The 26,640-nt window shown below is 46.8% G+C and overlaps 1 protein-coding gene across 3 annotated transcripts in view; it reads right to left on the bottom strand.

Moving 5' to 3' along the window:
* Positions 1-26,640, bottom strand: part of LGR6 (leucine rich repeat containing G protein-coupled receptor 6) — a 113,322-nt gene that overhangs the window by 68,818 nt on the left and 17,864 nt on the right. For 2 of the 3 annotated variants that reach the window (XM_065038248.1, XM_005505349.3), the window contains exon 2: positions 4,540-4,611. The exons of the other annotated variant lie outside the window; for it this stretch is intronic. In XM_065038248.1, coding sequence (XP_064894320.1) covers positions 4,540-4,611 — 72 coding nt within the window. The remainder of the gene's footprint in view (positions 1-4,539; positions 4,612-26,640) is intronic. 3 annotated transcript variants of the gene reach the window in all.

Raw genomic sequence — 26,640 nt, 5'->3', positions numbered from 1 at the left:
TCTGGGAGCTGACGTGGGAGCTGGCGGGTGCTCCAGCCTCGGGCATGGTGCAGCAGTGCTGCTGCTCTGCAGTCCCTGACGGCTCCACCAGCCCTTGCACCTGCATGGGAAGAGGAGTGGGAAGGGGGTTTCTTCCCTGGTGCAGGGCAGGAGAAGAGGGCTGTTGTGTTCACATCCCCAGCATGGACGCTTGCATTTTATTTTGTTTTGCTTTTATGCTGTTTCTTGGTCCCCAATCCCTTGAGTTGCAAGAGCTTCCTGGGCAGGGGAACAGCCTGCAAGGGGAGGCCATGGAGTGTGTCCCGAGCCTGCTGTGTGTGCACCACGCAGAGGCACGGCACTCCCCATGACGGTGAGTCCCTCTGCCCTTGGGGCCCGAGAAGAGGCAGGTGAAAGAGCCAGTGGCTGGGAAGGGGTCTGATCTTGCCGCTGTGCCCCGAAGCAAGAGGTGAATGGCAATGAACACCTGCCTTTGGCTGCAGTTTCTCTTCTTGGCACCAAGCGCTTGTGTTTGGATTCAAAGCACGGTAACAAAGCCCTTGCCGGCGAACACATTTCAACATGTTATTATTCCCAGGCTGGCTTTCAGGATCCTCTTTCTATTCCTTCTGTGCTGATTGCTCTTGTTTCTCTTGGCTCCTAGCTCTGGCTTTTCAGGCTTCATTAACTGGAATTTATTAGCAACTTTAAACAATCTTCCTGCTGCCAAAAAGAAGGAAAGAAAGGAAAGAAAAAAAAACAAGAAAGAAACAAAGAGGAGGCACACCAAACTCTGGACTGCTCCCTGCCTGTGTGAGGCCCAGGTATGAACACCTCTGTCACTGGAGGATTTCTTTGCAGGGAAGGACTGGCGGGTGCTTGGGCTGGGATGCCCCATGTCCCACACAGACTCTCCCATTTTCCTGCTGGAGCTGGAGGCTGATGGTGACAGAGGAGAGCACAGACTGAAGGAGAGGAGTCTCTGTCAGAGAGGAGTCCTCAGTGCCATTGCCTCTTCAAAGCTGGCTGAGGCTGGAGCATGAGTGCTAATCGTGTCTGTGACACCTTCTGAGCAGCTCTCAGTAAAAACTAATTACTAAGAGGTTCTGGTGCACCTGAGAGGCCTGTTCTCTTCACTGGATGGGTGGATAAATAGAGGCACTGGCAGGGAAGTGGCTTTACCAAGACCACACAATTTGGGTTGGAGCAGTCTTGGTGCCCTCATCTGTGTCCCCACCACAGCACAGCTGGTCACAGCCATTTGGTCTCTGGAGGGGAGCTGAGCCAAAACAGAATTGTCCTGTGGGACACAGCCTGGCTGGACATTGTGGTGTGGCCTGGGTCATTGCTCCTCTGTCCTCAATACCCTCAGGTGCCACTCTGCTCTCACTTGCCCCTGCATGTCCCCACCAGCACGGGTGCCTGTAGGGCACTGACATATCTGGGGCTCAGGTGGATCCAGCAACCTGGATTCACAGTGCTCCACAGCAGCCTGGAGGGTGCGTGGAACACAGCATGTTTGTCCTCAGTGTCCACAGGACACATGCGCTTTCTCTAAACCATTTTCACAGCTTTATTTTCCCTTCCCAGTATTCCTGTTCCTCGGTTGAACTGCAGCTCTGTGCATAAGCTGAGCCTTGAGTTCAGCTGATCTCTGACTGTCATGAAACTCCACATTCATGGAGAACCTGAGACGGTGCTAAGATAGAGGCACAGAAAGAGGAGGAATCGTAAAATGTGTGAAATGCCAGTTTTCCTCCAAGCTGCTGTGACCCTGGGCTAATGGGACGAGATCTGATGAGAGAAGATTGGCAGCGGCAGAGCAGGAGAATGGAACTATGAGGAGTTTGTGGGGGAGCCAGGGGAACATGGACTTTGATTACAGAGAGGATGAGGGTTACAGGTCATGCTCGTGTGTGTTCGATGTCCAGGGGTGTCGGGAGTTTCTAGGATGTTTCGCAGCCTTAAAGCAAGGCAAAAATGTCCCTAACACACAAGATTTTCTAGGTGACCCAAAAAGGAGATCTGAAAGTCTGTGTTGAATCTGGCAAGTATTTTTGGCTGAGGAATCTGTGATTTTTTCAGAATGTTCAAGTGTTTCATTTAAATCATCTTTGCAATAAAGCAAATACCATTTGAAATACTTTCTTCTTTTAGAGTGTGACCCAAATTGAAAGAGTAAAAGTTTAAGAAGTCACCTGAAAATAGAATGTTTTTTTTTGTTTCATGCCAAAGAACTTTTCTTGGTTGACCAAAGCCCCAGAACATCAGTTGTTCACCTGAAGTTTAAATTTGCCAGTTTTGTCTTCAGTTACTGTGTCCTCCAGCCTGTTACTCCCCCAGTTTATCAAGGATGTAGCAGGGAACGTAACAGGGTGTGGGGCAGGCTGGGGCTGTGAGGTCACCCAAAATCCCTGTAGGTGAGAAATGCCAGGTAAGTTGTATTTGAGATTGATGACAGTCCTGTGAATGATGTGTATACACACACCGTCCTTGCCTAGGTGCTGTTGCCGAAAGAATAACTTTAGATTTCTGATAATATATAAAAAATCCTTTCTTGCTTGATTTCATACCAGTTTCTTGATTTCTGTGAACAGGATTACTGTATTATTGCTGTCAAATGCAAGCATGAACTGGGTATGCATAAAATAATGGAATAATTTAGGCTGGAAAAGACCTCTAAGATCATCGAGTCCATCGATTAACCCAACACTGCCAAGTCCACCTCTAAACCATGTCCCTAAGAACCTCATCTACTCATCTTTTAAACACCTCCAGGGATGGTTAGGTATAGATATATGATGTTGTTGTTTCCAATTCTTCTCCTTAATCTGATGTTTTTTCCAGTCAAAATACCTTTGCTTTTTGTGGCATTTAGAACCTCTAGCAGAATGTTCTCTAACAACTTCCAATTATTTTTCAGATTTTCCTGTTTAAATGTTTCCTCTTCATCTGTTTCATGCATAATTATTTTTGGCTGTGGGAAGCTGGCTCTTTTGGAGCCTATGAATATTTATTCATTGCCGGTTGAGACTTTCTGTTTGTGCATGACATTTAATCAGAACTTGATTGCTTTCAGCAAGACAACTGTTAATTGTGCACAACAGAGTATGGTTTCTGTGTGTGAGAAGCTGTAATACCCTCAGTGAATGCTCTGAGTGTCCGTACTTCAACACAGATGTTGACGAAATGGAAAGAGAAAGTCTGTGAGATGGAGGCAAGGTCTTTTGAAAGCCACCTTCTGTGGGCAGCTCAAATTACTCCTGCTCAGTCTGCAAATGCCCAATGGAGAGGGGGGTTTGGCCACCTGGGGTCCCGACAAGTCTAATGGATAGAAACTGCAGACAGATGAAGATGAGTTGCAAGATCGTTTGAAGTCAAAAACCTATAGTACAATTTCCAAGTGCCCAGACTTTCCCAGTGGCCGAGCACTGCAGATGGTCACACAGTGCAGGAGTTGGTGTTGGTAAGGTGTTGGTCAGCACCACAACCTGTGCACGTCACTGGCATCACACTGTGGTACTGGGTGCTGATGCATGTGGGATAGTAAACCTGGGAGACGAAAATGTCTCCTTTCAGGATAATGCAAACACCTTCTATGTAGGAAATTGTGACATTTTGCAAACTACCATTTTTGAAGTGTCAATGTCATTTGTGGCGGTGGCTGCAGGTAGGGTCAGTGTTTCATTTGGACAGATTAAGTAAGTGTTATATATACAGTAAGTTTACAACACATACATCAAATGCAGCATAATATTAGTATTTCATGCAATGTAATAATAGTGTTTTGAAGAAACTGCGTTTTCCATCAGAAGCTGTTGTGTTGAAAGAAGCAACAGTATGAGAATAACACCTGGAGGTATTTCTCATGGTCAAGTGGAGTAAGACCATACAGGTGCAATTTATCCATGCAGAAATGGCCAACCTCAACCTTCTGCCCCCCAGGCTCCGAGTTCTGGGGCTCTCAAGGGATTCCAGTGGTTTCTAATGCTGACGGTTAATTTTCACACTTTCAGAAGTGGAGCCACTCCTTCACTGACACACAGACACATGCCGTTCCCCGGGGATCGTGATCGCTGCTGCGTCTCAGTGTGCCTGCCCAGACTGCAGTACACACCGGTGCATAACAGGACACCCCAGCCTCCGTGGCAAATGTTTTGGAATTTGATTGCCTGGGGTCATTGCCATCTGAACTGCAATGTGCCCTGGAGCTAATGTGTCTCTGGTCTGCAGGAGGCTGTTGGGAGACCCTGCATGCAGAAGGGTGAATGGAACTCCCTGTTTGCTGGCCCTGCTCTGAGGCACAGCGTTGATTTTTGCATAGTGGATTGGGTCCTCTGTTATTTTGGCTTTTGGCACACGCACCATCTCAGCCTAAGGGTAATGTCCTCAATCAAATCCTACAGCCAGAGTAGCAAAGAGCCCCTCTCCCAGCATGCAGCCTCCTTCCATCTCAGCCTGTAGCCCCAGTGGCAACACCGGGGTTGCTGCCAGAGCCACAGACACCCTCTCCAGTGTCCCCACCACCACCCGACCATCCCTGCCCCGCTCCAAACTCACAGCTCCTCCAGGAAGCGAAGGTGGCGGAAAGTGCGGGGCTGCAGCCGGCTGATGTTGTTCATGCTCAGATCTCTAGTGGGAAAGAAAGACAGAAGTCTCTGATCAATAACACTGTGGTTTGCACAGAATAAACCCCAGTGCCAGGCTCTGTGTCCTGTCTCTCTTAAGAGTGAATACAAGGAGGGCCTGCAAATGGCATTTCAGCATTAGCATCATATCGCAGCCCAGGCTCTGCCCGCAAGGGGATGGAGGGGACAGCACAAGCAGTATTAGTGTCTCACAGTTTTTGGAGAGTGAACACAAATAGGAAGCCCAGTGATACTGGAGTAAGAGTATGTCCCTGGGCCCAAAATTATCTTTCTGTGACCATTGGCCATGCCAGCCACCACAGGGAGCTTTGTCAGCGCATGGACCCACAGCTGCTTTTTAGGAGAAAGCAAGCCATGGAAGAAGGGGCACATCCAGTTGGACAGGCATGCTCTAAACTGGAGAAACTGGAGAGCAACGCCAGGAACAGGGAATGGAGGTTGGCTCTGTGATTGACAGACTCTGAGTTTACGGGGTGGGAGGGATCTCTCTGATTGTGCTTGTCTCAGTCTTTGTCATCTCCAGCTAAAGGCTCAGCTCCTATCTGCTTAGGGTCTGACAGACCTGCAGAGAAGAGACTCTGCTGCAATCTAAAGCATCCAGTGGACCTGCTGAGTCTGAAGCCCTTGGCACATTACAGAGCTGTCATGGTCTTAGGGTATAACAGCAGCAAAGTCTGCGGCACATGGTGTATTAGACCAGCTGGTAGTTGGAAAAACCAAGGGTGCTCCTGGGCTACAAGGCTCTTCAGGAGGTCTGGTACTTCATAGCACAACTCTGCCCTCATGACCAGCTGCACATGAAAAAACCGTGCTTGTCAAGTCACCCAAGTCTAGAGGAAGCTCTGTCCAAGTGACTGCAACTGCGCATCAGTTTTTACACCTATGAGGAAATATGAAGCTGAATTATAAGCTGATGTGGTTAAACCCAATGAGAATCCCAGTCAAATGTCATCTGGGGTGCTGGGTAGAGTCATATGATGAAGAATGGACTACATTTGGTCATTGTGTATAGGCAGGACACCAGTAAGGTTTGGAAAGTGTCTAGTAAAGAGGCTTAAAATGTTTGGGGGTGTAGCCTCCATTGTTTTCCCCTCCTCTCCCCCAACTTCCTGACCAAATCTATTTGGCATTGGTCAAAGCAGGTTACACCTATGCAAGGTCTAAAGCCTGACTTTACAGTTTCTCTGGAGATGTGTCCTCTGACAAAACTGCAGTTTCATGAGCCCTATTTGAAGATATTCCTGGCAAAGTTTGGTTTGTGGGTTTTTTTTCCCTTTGTAATTTTCTCCTCTCCAAAGGAAGTGATGGAAAGATCCCCCAAAGACCTACGAGAATTCAAAATGAAGTTATTGTCTGCATTGTTCTGTGCGCAATGCTGCATTCTATATTTGGATGATCTTGGGATACAACAGAAGGGTTAAAATATTATTTTGTGCCGCTTCTATTTTTATTTTTAAATCCCTAAGGGCAGTTGCTACTTAGCACCCATTAAAACATCTTTTTTCCTACATCAAAGTGTCTCTTGTTTATGTTGTAATGAATCAGTCTGATGTTTTGACATGTTGTGAAACAATGTAAAAATAATGAAAAATAACATAAAATGAAAGGCAACGAAACAAAACACAGATATGAAACATCCAATATCTCCTTGAAACTCCGAGGCATATTCCTTAAGTAGCCTTCCGCTGGCAGTGTAGGGAATACTGCTTGCCTGCTCACTTCTCAAACCTCATCGATCTGCATTTCGGGTGCCCAGCCCTGTCCTCGGCATGATGGGGACAGTCACCTGTCCCGCACCCCTGGGCAGGGGGACAGAGGGTACAGGGATTCACAGACCCTCAACACCAGCCCCACCCAGCAGCTCTGTAGCATGCAGCTGGTGAAAATGGGGAGGCTAAAAATGTTTTGACTCTTTCTTTCCCCCTGCTTGATCCATGCCATGAAGAGGAACAAAATGCACTGTTTTCTGAAGAAATCTTCCAAAAGACAGAGGAGAAATACCATTAACCTGGCAGCCTCACTCCACCTGGCATGACTTCTCTTTAAACGCCCCACTCCCCCACCTCTTGCCTTCTTGCACCCCTGGGGCTCATGGCCATGGGTGGGTCTGAGGGAAGGGGCTCTCTCTCACGGGGCAGAGAATTAAAATCCAGCCCCGCTTTCCAAGACTATTGTATTGGGAACATTTTGGGTTAATTTATTCAAAAGTCACTGATATTTTGAGGTGTTTGGATGTTCTGGTGGTTTGCAGTCCTGCAGGACTTGAGTGCAACATATCTACACTCACCGTACTGAAAAGGGGAGGCCCATAGTGCAAACCCTGGTTGTGGTCTGCTAGCTAAGGAGCGGTGAGGCAAATATGGTGTCAACAACTCAGCTTTACTGTTAGCTCCCCAGCGTGATATCCCACAGCAGCCCCACATCGGCTCCTCTAGAGCAGTGGACTTCACACCTGGCTTGGTGTGATGGATTTCCTGGACTGCCCATGGTATGAGGACATCATGGAGGGGATGGTGCAAGGGCAGATGGTGTGAGGGAAGAGAAGGTTCCTCCAAGGGCTGGAAATGAGCTTCCTGAGCACAGATATGCTCAGATATGCCTCAGTGATTTTGCTAGCCACAAAAGTACGAGATGTTGCTCCACAGGTTGTCCATGCTTGTGTGAAAGCTGAGGCACAAGATTCTTTCTTGAAGTGTTGTGGGAGTAAATATTTGACTTATTACTCATGTAAAGATGTTGTTGACTGGTTGCTGTGTTTTCCCAAGCTCATGCTTTTCCTCTTAGTAAAGTTTCTTGTCTTAGGTACATCCCCAGTGCATGCAAGAGTGGAAATGTTTCCTGCCAGAGTAATCAGAGAAGCTATTTATCTCTCCAAGTGTTTGGGGCTGGTTACTTCAGCCAGCCACATTTAGTTAATTTTATAAGGAACTCATAGTATTTGAACCTTATTGGATTGTTTTTTTCCCTGCAACATCTATCAGAAGGATTAGGGATGCGTGGACTAAATGGATTAGAGACTCCTCTGACCTTTGTCAGCTCTCTCAATGACTTTGGCTTTCCAAAATAGCTCCCTCTTTTGAGTGACGAGCATCCAGTGGAGCCAAACAAATTTTGAGTCACTCATGTCTAAACATGACTATTGTCATTTGCACAGGAGAAACCACTACAAAGATGGAGACGTTGCCGTGGCAGGCATTATAGAAACACATGAAGAACATCATTCAGATCCCAAAGTCCTTTAAAATCTAACCAAAATCAGAAAGGTAGGAGAGGATAGGGATGCTGCAGCTTCACCCAGGCTTATAATGTAGGACCAGCAGAGGAACAGTCCGTGTTCTTGCCTTTGAGTTCATGGGAGCACACTGCATTGGGGCACTGGGACAAGCCATCCCTGTCCCAGACCTCCTATGTTCCTGGTTCCCTGGTGATTGGCCCATCTGTCCCCTCTGCAAGGTATCAAGTAGAAGCTGGAAACCTTTTGTTGTCAAATCATTTTGCATGGCTGTGATCTGAAATGCTGACAGTAGAGAGAACCACTCCACTGCTCCAGGAACTGAAAGTCTTGTTCTGGTATCGCCCCCATTTACCCATGAAGCAATGTCTTTTAAGGCCTCTTGCATCAGGTGTTGAAATTACCTATGCTTCCCAATGGCACTGCACCAAAGCCATCACGGCTATAATTAGTGTGATTTAACATCCCCCCCTTCCCCAACTAATTCTAAACATTTATCGTAAGAATTTCTAACTTGTACCAGCAGGAAAACTGAGACACAGTTCATGGAAACTGAGCTCATGTGATTCAGCCTCAGACCTTACAACTCCTCTGGCCCTCGAGGGGTTCCTTAAATTATTTGCTTTGATGTCGCCTTCTTTCATGAGCAACCTTTGATTATTCACTGATTAGCTGATCTTCCTTAACAAAAAATGATGTGACACACACCACGCTTTGGGTACTCAGGTAGGACTCTCTGCCGTGCCCTCTAACAGTGCTATGAGATGGTTACCACAGTGGTTTAGTTCATGGATGGTATGAGCTTTAAAGATCAAAGGAATTTATCTTTGGCATAATTGCTTGGGCAGGTGGGATGCAGGCTGTGCTGCTGGTGCTCCGAAATATGGAGCCATGGATGTCCCTGTGGGGAGCAGCCCAGTCCCAGAAGACTGTTCAGCTCTGGTGAAGGCACCTGTAGGACCCTGTGGAACTATATTCTCTTACGCCAAAAGAGAAGGTTTTTGTGCTACAATACGTGGCTCTGCATGAAGGGCACCTAGTGATACTTGCTCACGATGGGCTTAAGCAATATCTTCAGGATGTAGCTCTAGGGACAGTGGGATTGATGTGTCTCACACAAACTCAAGGCGTCTAAAGGCTGCCCACAAAAGCAAGGAGAGATGAACCTTGTCCATCACCCCCAGAGCTCCTGATATACCTCTTCCCAGAATATAAGCAAAGTGTTTCCCCAGAGATTCACTCTAATGTGCAGTTACACAAGCAGAAGCCAACACACGTAAAGCAAAACAGGTTGAAGCCACATTGGAGTAACACAACGAGATTGTGGTTGCTCGGTCAGGAAAGATTGAAGGTGAAGTCTGCAGTGATACGGTTTTGGCCAAGGACAAGCACAAAACCTACAGAGCCAGTTGTGCATCTAGCTCAAGATCTGCAAAGTGCCCATCACTGGCAGAGGGATGATGCTCTCCTGGAAGCCATCACAGGGCTGGGAGTTTTCCTACAGAAAGCTCCTAGCTTTCCTACATAGCTCCTAGCTATGGCTGGGAGAAGACATTCTCCAGCCACCTCTCTCTGTACTCCAAAGTGGCAGAAAGTCTGGTCATTAGCTTCAGTCCCCTGAAATGCTCTCCATGGGTCCCTCTGTCACTCAGCACCCTCCTCCTGGCTTCTGTGGTACCTCAGTGAAAGCCCATGCATGTGGCAAGAGCTGGAAGTGATGACAGATGTTGCCCAAGCCACTTGGATAGGATTTTCAGTATTTAGGGAAATGGACCTTGCGCTGCTTTTTTTGTAAGGAGGCAAGGTTGCCCCTAATAACATATCTGACTGCTGTCCTAAGGTTTTGAGCCGACAGGAAGATACTAGGAATCCCCAATAATGACTAGCTTCTCAAGCCCTGATTTGCTCCACTATACGAATACCTTCCCATTTTCCAAGATGTTCAAGATACTAATGTGCATTCTTCCCAGCATGGACTTGACCTGGCTCCTCCCAGTGCTGGTGCCAAACACGTAGGTTCCTGGATGGTAAAAAACACCTTCCTTACACTCAGACAGTTGAGCAGAATCTTTTATGATTGTGGGGAGAAGCTAATGACCTGGTATCCTCTTGATTAATTAGTTGCACAATTACAGCATCAAGGCCTCCCAGCCTAGCAGTTTGATTCCTGGGGGAGCTGTACAAACCAGATCAAAATGCCCATCCTTACCTTGGAAAGGTCTGACCCTAGACCTGTTCTTTCAAGGCACGAAACACTCTTGTCTCTGAAATCACTAGGAGATGAGCAATGTCTCTCCCTATCTTCTGGCCACTCTCATTAGCATCCAGTGGAAAACGCACAATTACAGCACCTTTAGAAAAGAAGCCCAAAGGCAACAAATGATGGCTTTAGGAATTCTTCAGATTATACTAGAGTGATTCACAAACGTTCTGGTTATCTCCTTTCCTCTTTATCTTGAAATCTCCAAGGTCACCACAAAATGCCTGAATTGCTTGGGGTAAAGCTGGGGCCGATGACAGAAGGGCACTTGGAGCCATAGAACCAGTTGAAATCTTTCCTAAAGCCTGCAGGTTGAAAACTACGATAAAGTTAGTCTCCATAAAGAAATGGAGAAAGGGAAGATAAAGAGATCAAAGCAGCGAAAGCTAATTTGCATTACACCATATCTGGAGGCACCAGCCCTCCTTCAATCCCATATCACTGCAGTAGGCAAGAGCGGAACGTGTTTCTACTCCCACCTCTCCATGTTTGAAAATAGATCAGTCATCTTAGATCATCCCCCATGAGTAGGCCCTATCCAAGATCTCCACAAAGTTTCAATAATAAAGACTCAGCCAAAGCCAGTTTGCCAGGTTGAAATTAAGCCCATCCCTGCACTATCAGGTCTTCAGAAGTCTGGTCTGTGCAGTGAATAGCGGTGACCTATGGCAAGCACAACTCTCATATCGCTCTGGCTGCTTCACTACCAGCTCCTGCTGTAGCTGCCCTGGCTCTACACCGTGTTATGTGCCCTCCACGCATGAGAGTAGAAAGGTGCTGAGCAGAGGAGCGGTGCATTTCTGCCCCTGGGAATGGCTGATGTGAGAACAAAAAGAAATAACTTGTAGGAACCATCTGCCAGGTCCGGGTGGTCAGTGAGGACCATCTCATTCCAGGGCCCTCAGGGTCTGCCAGGGGAAGGACTTTCCCTCAACAGCATAGGAGGAAGGGAGAAGGTGTGGGGTGCACAGCCAGTGGAAAACAGAAGGGAGAGACCCTTGTCAGGAGAGGCTGCAGCCACATGGAGGAGACACTGCTGGGAAGAAGGAAGGAGCTGCCTCCAGAAGTCACTGTACCATGGGGCAGAGGTGGAACTTGGATCAGAAGGCAGTTTTTCAGAAAGGGCAAAAACCTCCCTTCAGGTTTGCACTTTGCTTTTTTAATCTGGTTTATGGCACTGCTTTGGTCGTGACTGTGAGGAGCTGTCATCACGAACGAGGGCTACCCGTGCAGGGATTCTCAAAGAAACTTAAGTAAGGCCCTGAAAATTGCAAACAGCAACAATACAACATCTGCAGAGTGGCTGCCTCCAGAGGAGAAGATCATGTTATAACCTAACACCTGCGTAGCAACGAGGCAGTGTTCAGGCCTTGCTTTTCAGCTCACTCATCTTGGAGATGGTGTGCTTTATGCCAAAACAACTAAGCGAAGGAACAATCACGTCATGACAAGGCTGAATACATTTAATGCACTCAAGCAGGAACGGAAGGCAATAATTCACTCTGACGCAGTTCAAGTTTGGGATAGTCTGGCATTGCAGATGATTTATATTTAGAGTTGGGCTTGGCAGGTGCTTTTATGGAACAGAAGTTTGGTTTTCTATTGTATTCAACCTGTCCCAGAAATAGTTTAAACCATTCTGCTTTGTGGCATGGCCAACTTTTAATTATCTCATCTGGGAAAAAAGCACACAGAATTTCCCTGTTTTATTTCCTGGGAGGTGGGTAGTGCGAGGTGCTGCTGGTGACATGATGCTGGTGCTGATCAGAGATGGTCAGCCTTTTTGGAATCTACACCCAACTATCTGGTGGATTGACAGAAACACTCCTGCCCCAGCCTTCTCTCCTTCTCTCCAGCGTCCTGTACCACAATACTGGTGTGTGGACTGAGAATTAAAAGACCAGCTAAGACCACATGCTCACAGGAGGACAGACAACATGTCCTTGTGGTGGAGCTGCCCGGTCATCGGTGTCTGTGACATGTTTTGCAGAACTGTCTGTGCTGGGCTACAACGTCTGTGGGAGACTACGGTGGGTCTGCGGATTCCCTGACGAAGGGCATGGGAACAGAAATTAGCCTTGAAGATATGAAGGCCTACCCATGAGAAAGATGGGAGTAAAGGAGTATCTGGAGATGTTAAGGATGTACCCATGAGAGAGAAGGGAGTAAGAGTAACATTGATGATAACAAAATTAGACAATGAGATGTTACTGCTGTAACTTGTAACCAATAGTGAAGAGACACATGAATTGATAAAACTGTATAAAAATGCACTTGTGGCAATAAATGGCATCTACTACTTTCATCCTGGAAGAACTTGGTCTATGTCTTTTGTCCGTCTCAACTGCGACAAATGTCCTGTCTGCATTGGCTCATGCAAGGTGACGGCCAACGCCAACGCTCCTGGAGCTGCTGCTGGCCACCCAACCTGAGGCAGAGAAGGACATGGAGGGACTCACTCCCAGCAGCTGGATTGACCACTTGTCTTTGGAAATAGGATCCCAACCTTCAGTCTTATTGGACAAGGGCATGATGCCAGAGCTGTAGGGATGGATGAGCCTCTGCTGGTGCCCAGGCCAATGTTAAATGTTTTGCCCTCCTCATGAGACTCTGAGCAAAGGAAGTATAAAAAAAAAATGCTCTTGTATGTGTTCCTGCCTGCCTTTTTTGTTTGTGTGTGTCTATGTAGGAGGATGGATTCCGTCAGAGTGAGAAGGGAAGCATCACCTTACTCTAGGAAGCAGAACAGGCTCTGGGGTGGGATTCACAGGTGACCCTGGCTGTTGCCCTGAGTACCAATGGTTGACCTCGCATATGGGGACAAAGTCAAAAAAAGTGAGAAAAACCCAGAATTCAAGAAAATTCAGAAGCATATATACAACTTAAAATAGCTGTTTTTATGTTATGTAGGTCTTGTATCTAGGGCATTACAAAAACCGAGAAGCACTGGTCTTCCTGCTGGTACCAGGGCAGAAAAACACGAGACTGATGTTATGTGCAGAGATAGGATATTACTAGACAACTCCCACTGTTATCTGCAAGGGGTCTTAGAGGCCATGGCATGATCGTAGGACAGAGACTATGTCTGTAGACCTTCCTCTATGAACCAGGCGTTAGAGCCGTTGTGGTGCACAGATGAAAGTTGAGGTTATGCACACCAGGGATGTCCATCAGGAATATCTCTCTGGGCATTCACCAGGGGTAGACGTAAAGCTCACACAGGCAGAAAATCAGGAGACAAAATGCATCTTAAGAAGAAACACTGGGCTGTCCTCCTCATTCTCATGGGCCTCTGGCAAAGGGCAGATGCTGATGACCTGATGACCATCATTCAAAGAGCAGCATGGGACAGTCCCATCACTGTCCTTATAGGTCCCTCTAGCACTCAGCTCCTGTACACTCCCCAGCAGGTAGCTGGGCTGGAGCTATTTCTGGAGATGCTCCCAGGAAGGTTCACGAATGGTCAGTCTCAGATGTTATCTATGACGGCAAACTATGTAGGTCCAGGAGTGTAGAAACCAGGCTAGAGGTGAGACACAATCCTGTCCAAGCTGGAGGGATAACAATGTCCTGTCCGGAGCCCTCAGACTGCCCTGAATGTGCTTCTGATACATTCACAAATGTGGAGGAGCTGACGTGAGCTGACACTGTGTGGGGCATAAGGATCATGTCTCCAGCATGTTCCCCACCCTGATGCTCCACCATGGTTCTGGGCTGAGTAAGGGGTGTGCTAAAGGCTGCTCCACCCCCCATGAAGGTAATCTTGAAGCCTCTTGTTAGTTTTCTAACCAGCTCCCTTATTCAATGACCTAAGTGTGATCAAAGGCATGACTTCAGATAGCTAGAAAACTCAGGAGCCCAGAGATGACATGACAAAGTTGTGCAACTGCAAAAAGTGGGTCCATATTTGCTTAAACCAACCACTTACAGAAGTCATAGTACTGGTCTGGAGCAGTTCAGAATCTAGGCAATGTAGCAGCCTGAAGTTGTGGACCCCAACAAAATGGCATTTCACAGCAAAAGGGATGATGAAGTGTCAGCATAGATAGTGCAGCATTTCCTGATCCATGCCTACTACACCCACATCAAGAAGGGATTTCAAAAACACCACGTGGACAGTTGCAAGTTGCAAACGTATTTCTTCCAGCTGAAAGTGAACACCTTCTCACCCCGACACAGCCCATGAGACCTCACCTTTTGCACCAACTTTCCGCTGGCCTTGCCATGCACCCACACACTTGTATGATCTGGTGTGTGATGCTGCCTGCCCATGTTCTAATGCATCATCAAAGACATCAGGGAGACATTTTTATTCCTCCTGTTGGGCTAAATGAAAAAGGGTTGGGACATTTTTATGCTCTGAATAAGGGGGAGGGGGCTCACCACCCAGACATGGTTGAGAAATCTGGCAAGGGAAGTGTCAAAGCAGGTGGGGCAAGCTGCACCCAGAGGCAGAAAACACTCACAGCCCAAGGATTCGGGTGCTCTGCTCTGTGAGTGGAGCTGGCGCTCAGAAGGCAAACCTTGCTTGTCGCATGCACACCGTGCTCTGCACCCTCTCTATCTCCACTTGGCCGACAAGGCAGGACAATGGAGGCAGTTCCTGAAGCAAAGAAAATTTAAATTCCTCCAGCCAATTACCTCATGGCAGTAAATCTTCCACCTCTCTTTCCGAGTCATTGGTGAAGCCTGTCTATTGTCTGGGGAGCCTGTCTGTCTGCCCCAGCACAAAAGGAAGAACAATCCGTGGGCTTGAGTAACATCCGATGTATTAAAAGATGGAAGAATAAAGCAGGAAAAGGGCCAAGGAGAGGTGGGTGGGGAGGAGATCCCCAGGAGGCTGCTCCAATGTGTGGGTGTCTGGTTTACAGAGGCATCCAGCCTTGTCTGTCTGCTGCAGGTGTCTTTCAGGCTGGATGCTGGTCAGGGTAGTGCTGGGGAGGACTGGGGTCTGTGTGGAGGTTTTCAGAGAGGGATTGTTGCTGGCCTGAAAGGGGATTGCTGCTCACAGCATTGTCCAAATCCTGTCCACGCACCCTAAAATTTTCTCTCCAGTGAGGTCAAGCTGCGTTGTCTTCTGGGAGCAAGGTGGGAAACAGCCCCTGAGTGCTGGTACATCAGTATGGTGGGCATTGGTGAGCACCTCCCGATGCGTTCTGCTGCCCCTCTGCTCTGCCAGACACCGCTCTTCATCAGGAGGAAAATATCCTGTGCTACCAAGATCCAGGCTGCTGGAGAACAAAGTCTCTGTTGCCATCAGCCCTGATGGTTCTGAGAAGGGCATGAAGCCTGCATGTTCCTTGGTTAATTAGAGGTCTACATATGTCAAAGGAGGTGTCCTCTCTAGCCTTGCTGCTTGGTGCCCTCACCTGGCTCGCTGGAGCCAGATAGGAGCAGCCTCACCCTTTCTTTGGCAGCCCAAGGCACTGCTCTGCCTGGGAAGGACCAAGATCCTGGGGGATCAAATATGAATCCAGTCCAAGTGTAATCAACAGGACACTGTTTGTCTGCTATATCCTGCACAACATCTGCGCAAGAAATGAGAAGCAGCTGCAGCAATGTCTGCTTTCCGAGGATCTGTCAGCAGTCTGGAAGAACCAGGAGCTGCACCTGTGAACTGAGGAAGCTGAACTCCTCTGCAGTTTCGGTCCCTCCATCTGCAGTCCTCTCTCAAGTCAAATTATGGCCAGACTCCTAATCCCAGTCTTGCTAGACAAAATTACTACAAGTATGAGAAAGAAGACTTAATGATAAAAGACTTCCTTTAAGTAAAATGCAAGCTCTGATGAAACAAGAGAGCCCAGAGTCATGCAAATAATGAGAAGACTGAGGATAACCAAGTGAGAAGCAGACATCAGACTTGTTGGCAGTTCCAGTGCTGGTGGGTAATGGGGTAGGACACATCCCAACGGCATGCCCTGAAGACCTTCTCTGTGTGCAAGAAACGGGGGCTGGACAATAGGCCTCGAGGCAGCTGCAAAGCAACCCGCCAGCGTCAGGACAGCATTTGTCTTCTCAGCTTTGCTGCAATCTCCTCTCTGCTTCATGCTTTTGGCAGCCTTTTGGCTGAATGTGCACCTCTTGTCCTTTGCAATCCTGCTCCAGTATCATGATACGTTTTTATCTGTTTCCTCTGGGACAGATCTGTATCTTGCCAAGTGATGTTAGCAGACACTTTTTGTACAGCCTGGGCTAGAGGGGCTTCCCCTGTAGCCCAGCACAGGAGCAGAGAAAGGGGAGCAGCAGAGAGGAGCTGCATGCTGCTGTGTGGAGACAATGCTCAGCTGCATGCTCAGCCTCAGATGACTTCTCTGCCCTGCTTGAGTGGAGCTGACCTTGGACACAGAGACTAAGGCATTTGTGTGGGTAACCTAGGGAATACTGTGGGTTTTGACTCCCTTCCCACCCAGGATGTGGCCACTCTCCTTGAGGTATGGTCAGACACCTTCCCATGGTTGGAATGGTTGCTGGCAGCTTGGTCCTGCATAAACCATCTTCACAGCCATGGCCTGCCTTGCTCTAGGTCCCTGTGGTTCTTGCTGTTTCTGTAGCATGGAAGGAGGCATCTCTGAAGACCACAGCTCCTGCTGGCTCAGCACTCCTGTCCAGCTCCAGTTCGATCTTGCTTTTGTCTTGTGCAGTTCAATTGTACAAAATGTTTCTGGAGGAAATCACTCATTGAGTCATTTGTTCCCCACATTTTGGACTCAGCTTTGGGATCAGTAGCCTTTCATTGCCCCAACAGTCGGGGGGCACAGAGATAGACAAAGTCTTCTGCACTATGCCTCAGGTTTGAGACAGCTCCCGTAACTCACTGATCTGTTGAACATTGTGGGGGGAATCTGACACCACCATCACAGCCACAAAGCGAAGTGCTAACCCAGACTGTTGCGGGGCAGCCCATTCGTTATCTTGAGCTGCTCCTCATTGCCACAAACCAGAGGTCATGGTCCTGCAGGATCCTCTGAGTGGTCCCCACACTGCTTCTGGCAACTGCAGGGTTGTTTTTTTGTGAAGTGGGGTTGGGAGTGTGCCTACAACCTCTCCATTTGTCTGTGCCCCAGCAGAAGAGAGGTGCAAAGGTGGGTGTCCCCAGCTGGCACTGCTCATCGCAGCAGGAATATCTCTATGCTTCTCAAGGCTTGAAATGTGAAATGCAGCCTGGGCTGGAGATGGCGATCTGTCCTCAGAATTAGGCAATCTAAACATTGTGAACCCAGGGCAGTGACTGAGCTTCTTGCGCAGAAAGCAGTGTTGTGCCCGGAGGACAGCAGAGACATGGGCTCTCACCTGTCAGTGGGAATTTCTGAAACTTTGTTGGCGATGTGCAGCCTTATGCTTCCTCTGGTCCCTGTTCGCAGATGCAATTGCAAACCGAGTTCTGTCATGATGGGACATGGCTCACAGCTGTCCTAGAGCCAAAGTGGTGGTAGGTCAGGGAAAGGGCTGGTGGGAGGTGCAGTCTCCAGGCACAGAATCATACCTGTTATATCCACCTGCATCTGTGCATTCCTGTCATAATAGTGCAAGCAATTCCAGTCTTGCTTTCAACACCAGAGATGTCCATCTCCGGCGTTCAAATGCCCCATATGCTTGCAGAATGATGCAAATATTAATTTATCTTTAGGAGACATCAGATTTTCAAGGCAACCACCTCAGTGCACTCCAATTCCCTTCCAGCAATGGCTGCACTTTAGATTCCAAACACATACATCCAGTCTCCAGAAGTCAACACTATCTTAACAACCAGACTTAAAAAGTATCATCCTGATAGTTGCTACCCACTCCCACAGAGGCACCTGGGCTGTGTGGGTGCAGGGTTTGCAGTATCAGGCCCTGGGCTCAGGCTGCAAGTGATGGAGCTCGGTCTGGGAGAAGCTGCTTGGTGACAGAGGGCAGAGCTTCCTGGGCATGGAGGGGCAGGTGTGGGATTTCTGAGCAAGGCTGGTGGTGTTTGTTCTGCAGTGCACAGGGGAACAGGCTCCAGCATGTGTTCTTGGTAAATAAATGAGATTATATCAAGAGTACACCCAGCTCCTATAATTTACTTTTCACCCTAACAAAACCAGCCCTTCATGACTCTGGATATTGTCTACTTGCTTGGGCACAATGGTTAACAATGAAGAATATTGGGTTTCTTTTATTTGCCTTCTGAATTTTGAACCTTTAGAGGCTTGGGAAATGCCTTTTTCAAAGGAAAGGCCCTCACTTCATGCTATTCTAGGAACTGGTGTTTGCTACAGGAAACTAACAAATGTAAATCTTTGGCATTGCCACTGGTCATACGTGTGCTGCCTTCTGTGCTCCTGTAATCAACCACTGCCCAGTTCCTTGCCAAGTGATCTTCCAAAAAGTGACCTAGAACACTGATATTTGGCTTTATGGAGACAATGGAGGCACTTTCTTATGCCAGGTAGGAAGTCAACTCTAGGGCTGCTGCTGTGGTACCCCCAGACCAAACAGAGGCCACTTGGCCAGTTTTGATATCTGACACATCTGCCCCTTCCCTCCTCACCAGCCTGCTGTCCTTCAGCCATGCTTCAGTAATATTCCTCAAATCTAGGGAGCTCCGTGGGACCAACATAAACGCAAGCAGTCCTTGTGCTTGGTGATCAAATTTGGCACTCGTTCTACTTTTTACTTGTTAAATGAAGAGCCGAAAAAAAGCGCCATCACAGAAAATAGTCAGGCAGCTCTTAGAGATGCTGCATGTGGAGCCAAATCACCATGTCCTACCACGCGAAGGGTGTGCTTACATCTACGGTGATATGTGTGTCTACACACACTACACAAGCAGGTGGGTTGGGGACAGATGGCACTGGGAAGAGGAGGTTTGGAAGTGTTTGACTGCCCTGATTTCAGCTGTGCCACCGTCTCTCCGTGGGACACTCAAATGGTCCTTTCCCTTCACTGGGCACTTGAGATTCCTGGAATACAAGGAAAGATGAGCTTCACCACTTGCAAAGACCTGGGAGCTGAATCACAAAACCAACCAAACAGCAAAATGCTGTGGTGAGAGCAGGTCACTGTATGCTGCCCAATCACCTCCAGCATGTGTACATCTGCTGGGAAGACTATGCCCACAAGTGGTGTGGTCCTTGGCCGGGGCAGTCAGGGCAGTGGTTTCAGCAGAAACTGTCTTTTCCCTGAAAGCAGCAGCCCCTGGCGCTGCTGGGCTTCAGGCTGGTGCCACAGTTGAGGCTGCAGAACGGCTGTAAGGGCTTGGCTGCAGGGTGCAGGTCCCAGCCATGCCAGACCATCCTTCCGTTCAGTTTGTGTCTTCAAAGGACTCCGTTCCCGTTCTGCTCTATTAATATTGACGCCTTCCCCACCACAAGCTGTAAATCCTCCTGACAGCAGGGGAAAAGAAAGCAACAAGCCCAGATCTGCTGTACCCGGAGCGATGCTCCCTGCAGCCGCCCTGAAGAGAGAGGCAGAGGCACAAACAGCTCCTCATCCCACTGGCACTTGCAGCGCGACCTCGCATGTCTGCAGCTGGCACCGCAGCTTAGCCCATCGCTGCTTTTGCTCTCAGCCCACGGTCCTGTTCCCAGTTTCTGCTCTAAGACCAGCTGGTGGGTGTCAGATCTCCTTATGTTCTGCTCCAAACTTATCCCCATGTCCACGGTCCCCCCCATATGCACAGCTGGCTGCCCTTCTCTCCATGGTTGGAGAGGAGCATCTGCTGGGCGGCTTACACATTGCATTCCCAAGTGCAAACCCAGAAATTTGTTTTCCTGCTTACACTCACTAGATGAAAATGCTGCAGCTGTTCCCAGGTTTGCTGTTGAGCTTCCAGTTCTGCTCATGCCTACCCATGCCTACCCAAGCACCATTGCCCCAATGAGAACAACTCTTGGTATCTGCCACTTGTCACCAGACGCAACTGTTATTGATGTTGAGTTGCACAATAAGATTTTGATATAGATAAAAAAGTCCAAGGAGGGGCAAAACGAAGATGCCATCCTTGATTTGCTGCCAAGGAATTATTCTGTGTTAAGATCTGAAGAGATATCTTAAGACATGGCAAATTTGTGTCCTACCATATGTTCACATGACATGAATTCAACCCAATTCACTGTGTCAGTCTTTGCTTTCTGCTCTGTTCACTTTTTACTGTGCTGCGGACTCGGCCAGCAGAAAATGGAACAAAGCAATTAACTTGCTTATTGCAGAGATGGGTAAAAGGCCTTTGACTAACATTTGCTGTGCCAAAGAAGCTTGTGGAATGACAGTGCAAGACTTGGCAAATTGATGTCAGGTTTTCCAATTATTTGTGGAGACAGAGGCTGCAAAACTCTGAAAATATTAAAATGCTCTGTTTTCACAAAGTCCCTTGAAATAAATTTTTCTTCATATAAACTGACCCAGTTAAATAGATTGAATTGCTTGAAATCAGTTCAGACAAAACATTGTCTTCCACTGAGAACAAACACTTCTGTTTTTCAACTTGTGAGAACAGTTGGAGTATTTTCTTCTAGGATTTTTTTCTTGTTCCCTATGGTTTGTCCATCTCCACCTACAAAGACCACCAGCCAGGGACCAGAAAAGGCCTAATGAAAGGCCTGCTAATCTGATTACACTGCCTGAAATATTCCCAGTATATTTTTCAGAAAAAATGCAAAGGTTGAGACAGAATATTTGCTTTCCTTAAATATCTGTTTTCCTCACGGAAAAAAAATTTCCAGCTTTAAGGTCTTTATCACATCAGAGTCACCCTGGGGGTCCAATTTGAAAACTGTTAGCAGTTTGTTATCTCAGCTACAGGTCCAAGCAGGTGCCTCCCATTATACAGTTCAGTGTCACCATGAAGCCAAATATGGTTTTGTTTGACCCAGCCAAGTGCTTTGACTGAGCATTGAAGACGCCAGCCTATTCATCACGATTCAATGTTCCCAGTGGAAACTTGAGACGTTCTGGCAAACACCACTATGTTCTGAAGGAAATATTCAATTTGAGGACAAAATGCATTTTTCCATTTAAAAAATACCCCTAAACCAGAAACTGCTCTCTCCCATTGAGCAGAATTCAGTGTGTGGCACTTGCCTGGGAAAACCATGCCAGGAGCTGCTTGTTTGGGAGCCAGATCTTCAGAAGAGCTTTGCTTCCTTGTAGGCACCTCAGTACAGTCTGGATTTCATAAGAAACCAGCGCCAGCAGTACCTGTCAACAAAATGGCTCAGTTTTTGAGCACCTCAGCATCAAATACAACAAGAACTTAAAACCCAACCTTGACGGATATCCTTCAGACCTGGGTCTCGCTGACTTAGGATGGACCAGGAATAAGGAAGCAGGAGACACAGTTTCTGTGAAGTTATTGTTATTTCGGCAAGACAAGAAGAGTCAGGGGAGTAGCAGTAGAACGTGATATGTCTACTCTGTGTCATTTTTCATGATGGGGCCACTTACCATGGTTTTATAATCATTTCACTGGAAGTTCCCACATAGTGAGAGCACATTGCACATACAAAAGGCTTGAAAACCCCTTCTGAAGTTGATTTTTTCCACAAAAGTACTTTGCAGCGTGGGAACTGCTCTGAGCAGAGGCAGGAGGAAAGGCCTGGTAAAATGAACATTTTCCTAAGCTCCCTAGTCAAAGGCATGTGCAACTGGCTGGGGCAGTAAAGCAGGACCTGCTGGAGTAACCAAGGGAAGTTGGGATTCAAGGCTGGTGAAAAGAACTGATCTGTGGCTACTACAGATCTGCTTTCTCTTTCTTTTGCTGTGTCTTTTCTAAGCTCTGGATCCTTAACCTATGAGAATATGTATTTCAGTACCATTTGGAAAGAAAGTTGTCCTGACATCTAGTCATCCCTTTTGACTTCAGTGGATCTACCACATGGTTCTAGAGACTAGATCTGATGCAGCTTCCCTGCCATTCCCGAACACTGCCTAACAAACTACTGACTTTTTGATCACCGTGAAGACAAAGCTGACACAGAATCACAGAATCGACTGGGTTGGAAAAGACCTCAGAGATCATCCAGTCCAACCCTTGGTCCAACTCCAGTCCGTTTACTAGATCATGGCACTAAGTGCCATGTCCAATCTCAATTTAAAAACTTCCAGGGCCGGTGAGTCCAGCACCTCCCTGGGCAGCCATTCCAATGCCTGACCACTCTCTCTGCAAAGAATTGCTTTCTAATCTCCAGCCTCAATTTCCCCTGGCAGAGTTGAAGCCCATGGCCCCTTGTCCTATTGCTGACTGCCTGGGAGAAGAGACCAATCCCACCTGGCTAGAACTGCCCTTCAGGTAGTTCTAGAGAGTGCTGAGCTCACCTCTAAGCCTCCTCTTCTCCAGACTGAACAAGCCCAGTTCCCTCAGCCTCTCCCCATAGGGCTTGTGTTCAAGTCCCTTCACCAGTCTTGTTGCACACACCTGCCTGTACTGCCTCCATGAACTCTTTCTCACATAATCATAACATTCACACAGCATACTGGTGTGTGCACACAAGTAGCAGTTTGTCCCTGTGTTTCTCAAACAGGAAAACAAAACCAGATTTCACCTGTTTTGTTCTGCTGGCCAAGCTTTGTCATCTGGCAGAGGGACAGGTTCCTGTAATACTCTCTTGGTCCTCAGTTGCCCCCGCCTTCTGCTCTGAAAATGCCCACTGAGTTGTCTTTCATTTCCTCTCTCCTAACCAGTCATCAGTCCATAGCCACTGAATTTCTTTGAGTTTGATGGGATCTCATCTTGGAGACTTTCTGGAAACCCAGGAACTAATGTCAGTTGGGCCAGTTGCCTGTTGGCAACTTCATCGTATGGCTTCCTCTACTCCTCTACTTTTATCTCCTACCTTATCTAGCCTTTATCATTTTATCTACTAATTCTGATCCTTACTTCTAGCTTCGCTCTATCCAATAGGCTTAAGGGTCTGTGATTCCCTGGATTGTGCCAGAAGGTTTTTCAGAAGTTGGTGTTGCATTTGTCCCCTTGCATTTTTCAGACAGCACAACCGGTTTAAACAGTGAGCTAAGCGGGACAGTTAGTAGGTCACTAATCTTAAACTTGGATGCCCTTAGAAGCTGTGTGAGTATCACCTGGTTCTGACAAATTTTGTTAGTCATCTTATTGATTAGTTCTCGGATTTGTCCACTTTAAAAATGGTTTTGTGCGAAGAATCCACAGCCTGTTCTCAAGGAAGAACAAAAAAAATTGATTTAATTTTATGGTGATGGCCTTGTGTTTGAGCAGCTCTTCCATATCTCTGCCATTTTTTGGCCTGTTAGATTGCCTGCTTCTCATGTGTTGGAGATTATTAGCAGCTGCTGTCACATTACAAAAGTAATTAGCTATTAAATTCTGTCTGGCTCACTCACTCCATTTCTCAGTTATGTGAGGGGGAATGAGGGACTGGCTCTTCTTACACAATCTTTAGTTCTTTTGGAATGAGAGGATAACATTATTCATTTCTGATTTTTGTCTCCATCAATATGTCATCGAAGTTCTGTCATCCCAGCCATGATCTCAGGAGAAAAGATCATTTGCATTACGCCAGCCTTGTGTGAGTTAGAAAATGAGTACTTGTTATACTTGGCTGTGGAGACACAATGCTTCTCCCCTCCATTCTCCCGCTGGGCAGGTGACCACACTGGCCCTGGAAGCCAGATTTGGGCTCCTTTATCTGTCGTCAGAGCTGGCGTGAAAGCACTTGGAGAACAGCTCTGAAAGCCAGCCAGAGGGTTTGTACATCCCTTAGCTCCGCCACAGGTTTCCTCACATTCTTTTAGTGTGCAAGCAGAATGGCTTATTTCCATTGTACATCAAGGCTTTGGGAATCAGGTAAGACTGTTGTGAAAAAAGGCATCCATTACTCTTGATCTTGAAAATCAGATTGCAGAGAATGTCTTTACAAAACTGCAAATCAGAGACATCTGAAGTTTGGAAAGAGAATCCTCAGAAGATAAAACAAAAATAATCTTTTGGACCGGAGACAGACACTTTGAGTATTTAGTCTTGCCCTTTGGCCCATCTAAAAGTGCAGTTACCTTGCAAAATTTTATATTATGTTTTTTAGAAATGTACAAGTTTCCTTTATAATAATACTCCTGGACAACAGCAGTATTTTTTCGCAGGGCATGGACCAACCTGAGCAGCTTGTAAAATCAGTCCCAGAGTGTTTGAATTGCCACAAACAATACGTCAAATTAGAGAGGTGAAATTCTGAAAGGTCTTCCATTGAATTCCTGGGCTGCTTCACCTCCCCAGAGGCAATGGAAATGAACTCTGAGAAATTATAAACTTGGCCACACTAAAGACAGTTACTAGTGATTTCTTAGCTTCATTAGCTTTTATCACCAATTAATTAAAGACTTCACCAAATGATCTTCCCATTCCTGGGCTTATTAAAGAGGAGGACGTTTGAATCTCATCACCTCGGTTGAGCTGTCTAGAATGCACGTCTACATCTGAGCTAGACTTTGGATTCCCTTTATAGTCCCATGAAGAGAAAGAAGTCCTTTTACTGTGTGATTCATACAGTCTATTTTAGGTATGCATTTTAGGTGGAGATAAATCACACCCTGGTTGCTGAGGAAATATGTGATAGTTTTAAACAGGTTTTTATAATTGTCCCATTCATCATACACACAGTCTCTTCCTATCAGTTCATTGTTAAAGCAGATGTTTCTCATTGCGCTGGAGGAGCAGTGGTAGCTCAGACCTTTCAACCACAGTGTCCTCCCTACACAAGCTATTTTTAGTGATTGACATTAGTTGCATTTGAGAGAACGAGCTGCTGTTGGTGAGCTACCTGCAGCAGAGCCGCTCTTGCCCTGTTGGGACGGGGATGCTGAGGAGGACAAAACACCACAACTGCAAGACTCAGCTGCTGCTCCCCCGCTTGGTTTCCTGATGATCACCTTTCATTTCTCTGTCTTGCATTTTGGCCTGTTGGGAAGACGAGGAAAGCAGGCTTTGTATTAAAAGCACGGCTCACCAGCTCTGGCCTACAGCCTTGGAGATCAGTTTTAAAACCACCTGGAGTTGGTCAATGTAACCTGTTCAGGTCCCTCAGCCACCATAAAGATGATTTTGCCTACTCATGTCTCATCATCTCCAACCAAGGCAAAGTACCCAAGCTACGTGCAAATGTCAGGTTGCTTACTCTGGCCAGCTGTAAGCCCATGTGGCTGTTTGGTTCAAGGTCCGAGCAAGCCACATTTCTGATGCAGCAGGTCATTCAAGGATTATGAGCTTCTTGTCATATTCTTTTTGTCTAGCCTACCATGCCTGGGGACACCTGGGAGTGTATTATATATACTGAACCCTGAAAATATATCAAGGCTGTAGAACTGGTGATGTCTCTGCATCTTTAGTTGCATAAGCTCTTTCTTCAGATTACATTTTTGACGTAAGGCTGCATTTCCTACCTCCAGGGAATCAGAGCAGTTTTGTTTGCCTCATTAATGAAGTTAATCAAAACAATACCCCTTCTACACTGCACCTATCCTCTTACTATGAGGCAGCTCAGCTTTTCTTAACTTGTAGACTTGCTGCCTACTGTGATTTCTGACTGAAAGCCGTAGATTTCATCCAAGTTTTGGAAAGAACTTCCTATCCTATTGTGAATAAAAGACTTATTCGCTGTTGCATATTCACTTTGAGGTAATGGGTAAATAAAGAAAATAAACTAAACTCTGAGATGACAGTTAGGCTTGTACTGTCTGGATGGCTGGGTGTATTTTATCCTGCTTGCACAATTTCCATAGCATTCCTCCATTCATTTATCTGCACAGCTGTCTGGACCGACAAGTTGAGGTCTATCAATGATTTCACTCTCAGTTGTACTAAATTACAAAGGACCAGATTTCTTGTGTAGCCCAGACTGTGCACAGGGATTACAGTCCTTTCTGGAAAAATCAAAGGAAGTCTTTAAAGCCCAGCCAGATTTTCATTGTTGGGAGTCTCCAACTCCATCAAAAGGAGAGGCAGTCTAGACAAAACACCTACAAACTTCACTCCCATCTAAAAATTTAACTGTTGTTTTTGTGGTGAGCCTTTGACAGTTTCTGCTTAGATCAACCCAATAAATTACATCTTTGATTCCTTGACTTCTTCCACTGTTTCATTAATCCCCATGAAGAGACATTTGAAAAAGCACTCTTCTCCCTCTAATTTAGGTTGGTGACTTTTCAGAGTGTCAAATCCAAGAAATACTGGATTCTGAGGAAACTCATAGACAACATTTCTTTGGTTTGGGAGTTATTGACATTAGAGAATTCTGGGAGAACCACTGCAAATCTCATGGAAATCCTTCATCTAACAGACACTGAGAAATTTAGGCCATACCATGGTAGATAGGTGTGGGATCTCTATGGAGGCTTCTTGTCCTGGAGAACCCTCTACAATAATGTTATACATGCATGATAAACAATGAGATGCTTGTATAGCCATTCCGAAAGAATCCTATACTCAACTCCTCAAAACTCTGCCTATGCAACCCTTAATGGTTCCTGCTTTGAGCACTAATCCAACATTTTCCTTTACCCATCTGATAGACATTATTTCTTTCTGGAAA

Source organism: Columba livia, chromosome 22 (genome assembly GCF_036013475.1).
Source record: "Columba livia isolate bColLiv1 breed racing homer chromosome 22, bColLiv1.pat.W.v2, whole genome shotgun sequence".
NCBI classification, from domain to species: domain Eukaryota; kingdom Metazoa; phylum Chordata; class Aves; order Columbiformes; family Columbidae; genus Columba; species Columba livia.
Note: the sequence above shows the minus strand (reverse complement) of the source record. Positions and strands in the feature narration are given on the sequence as shown.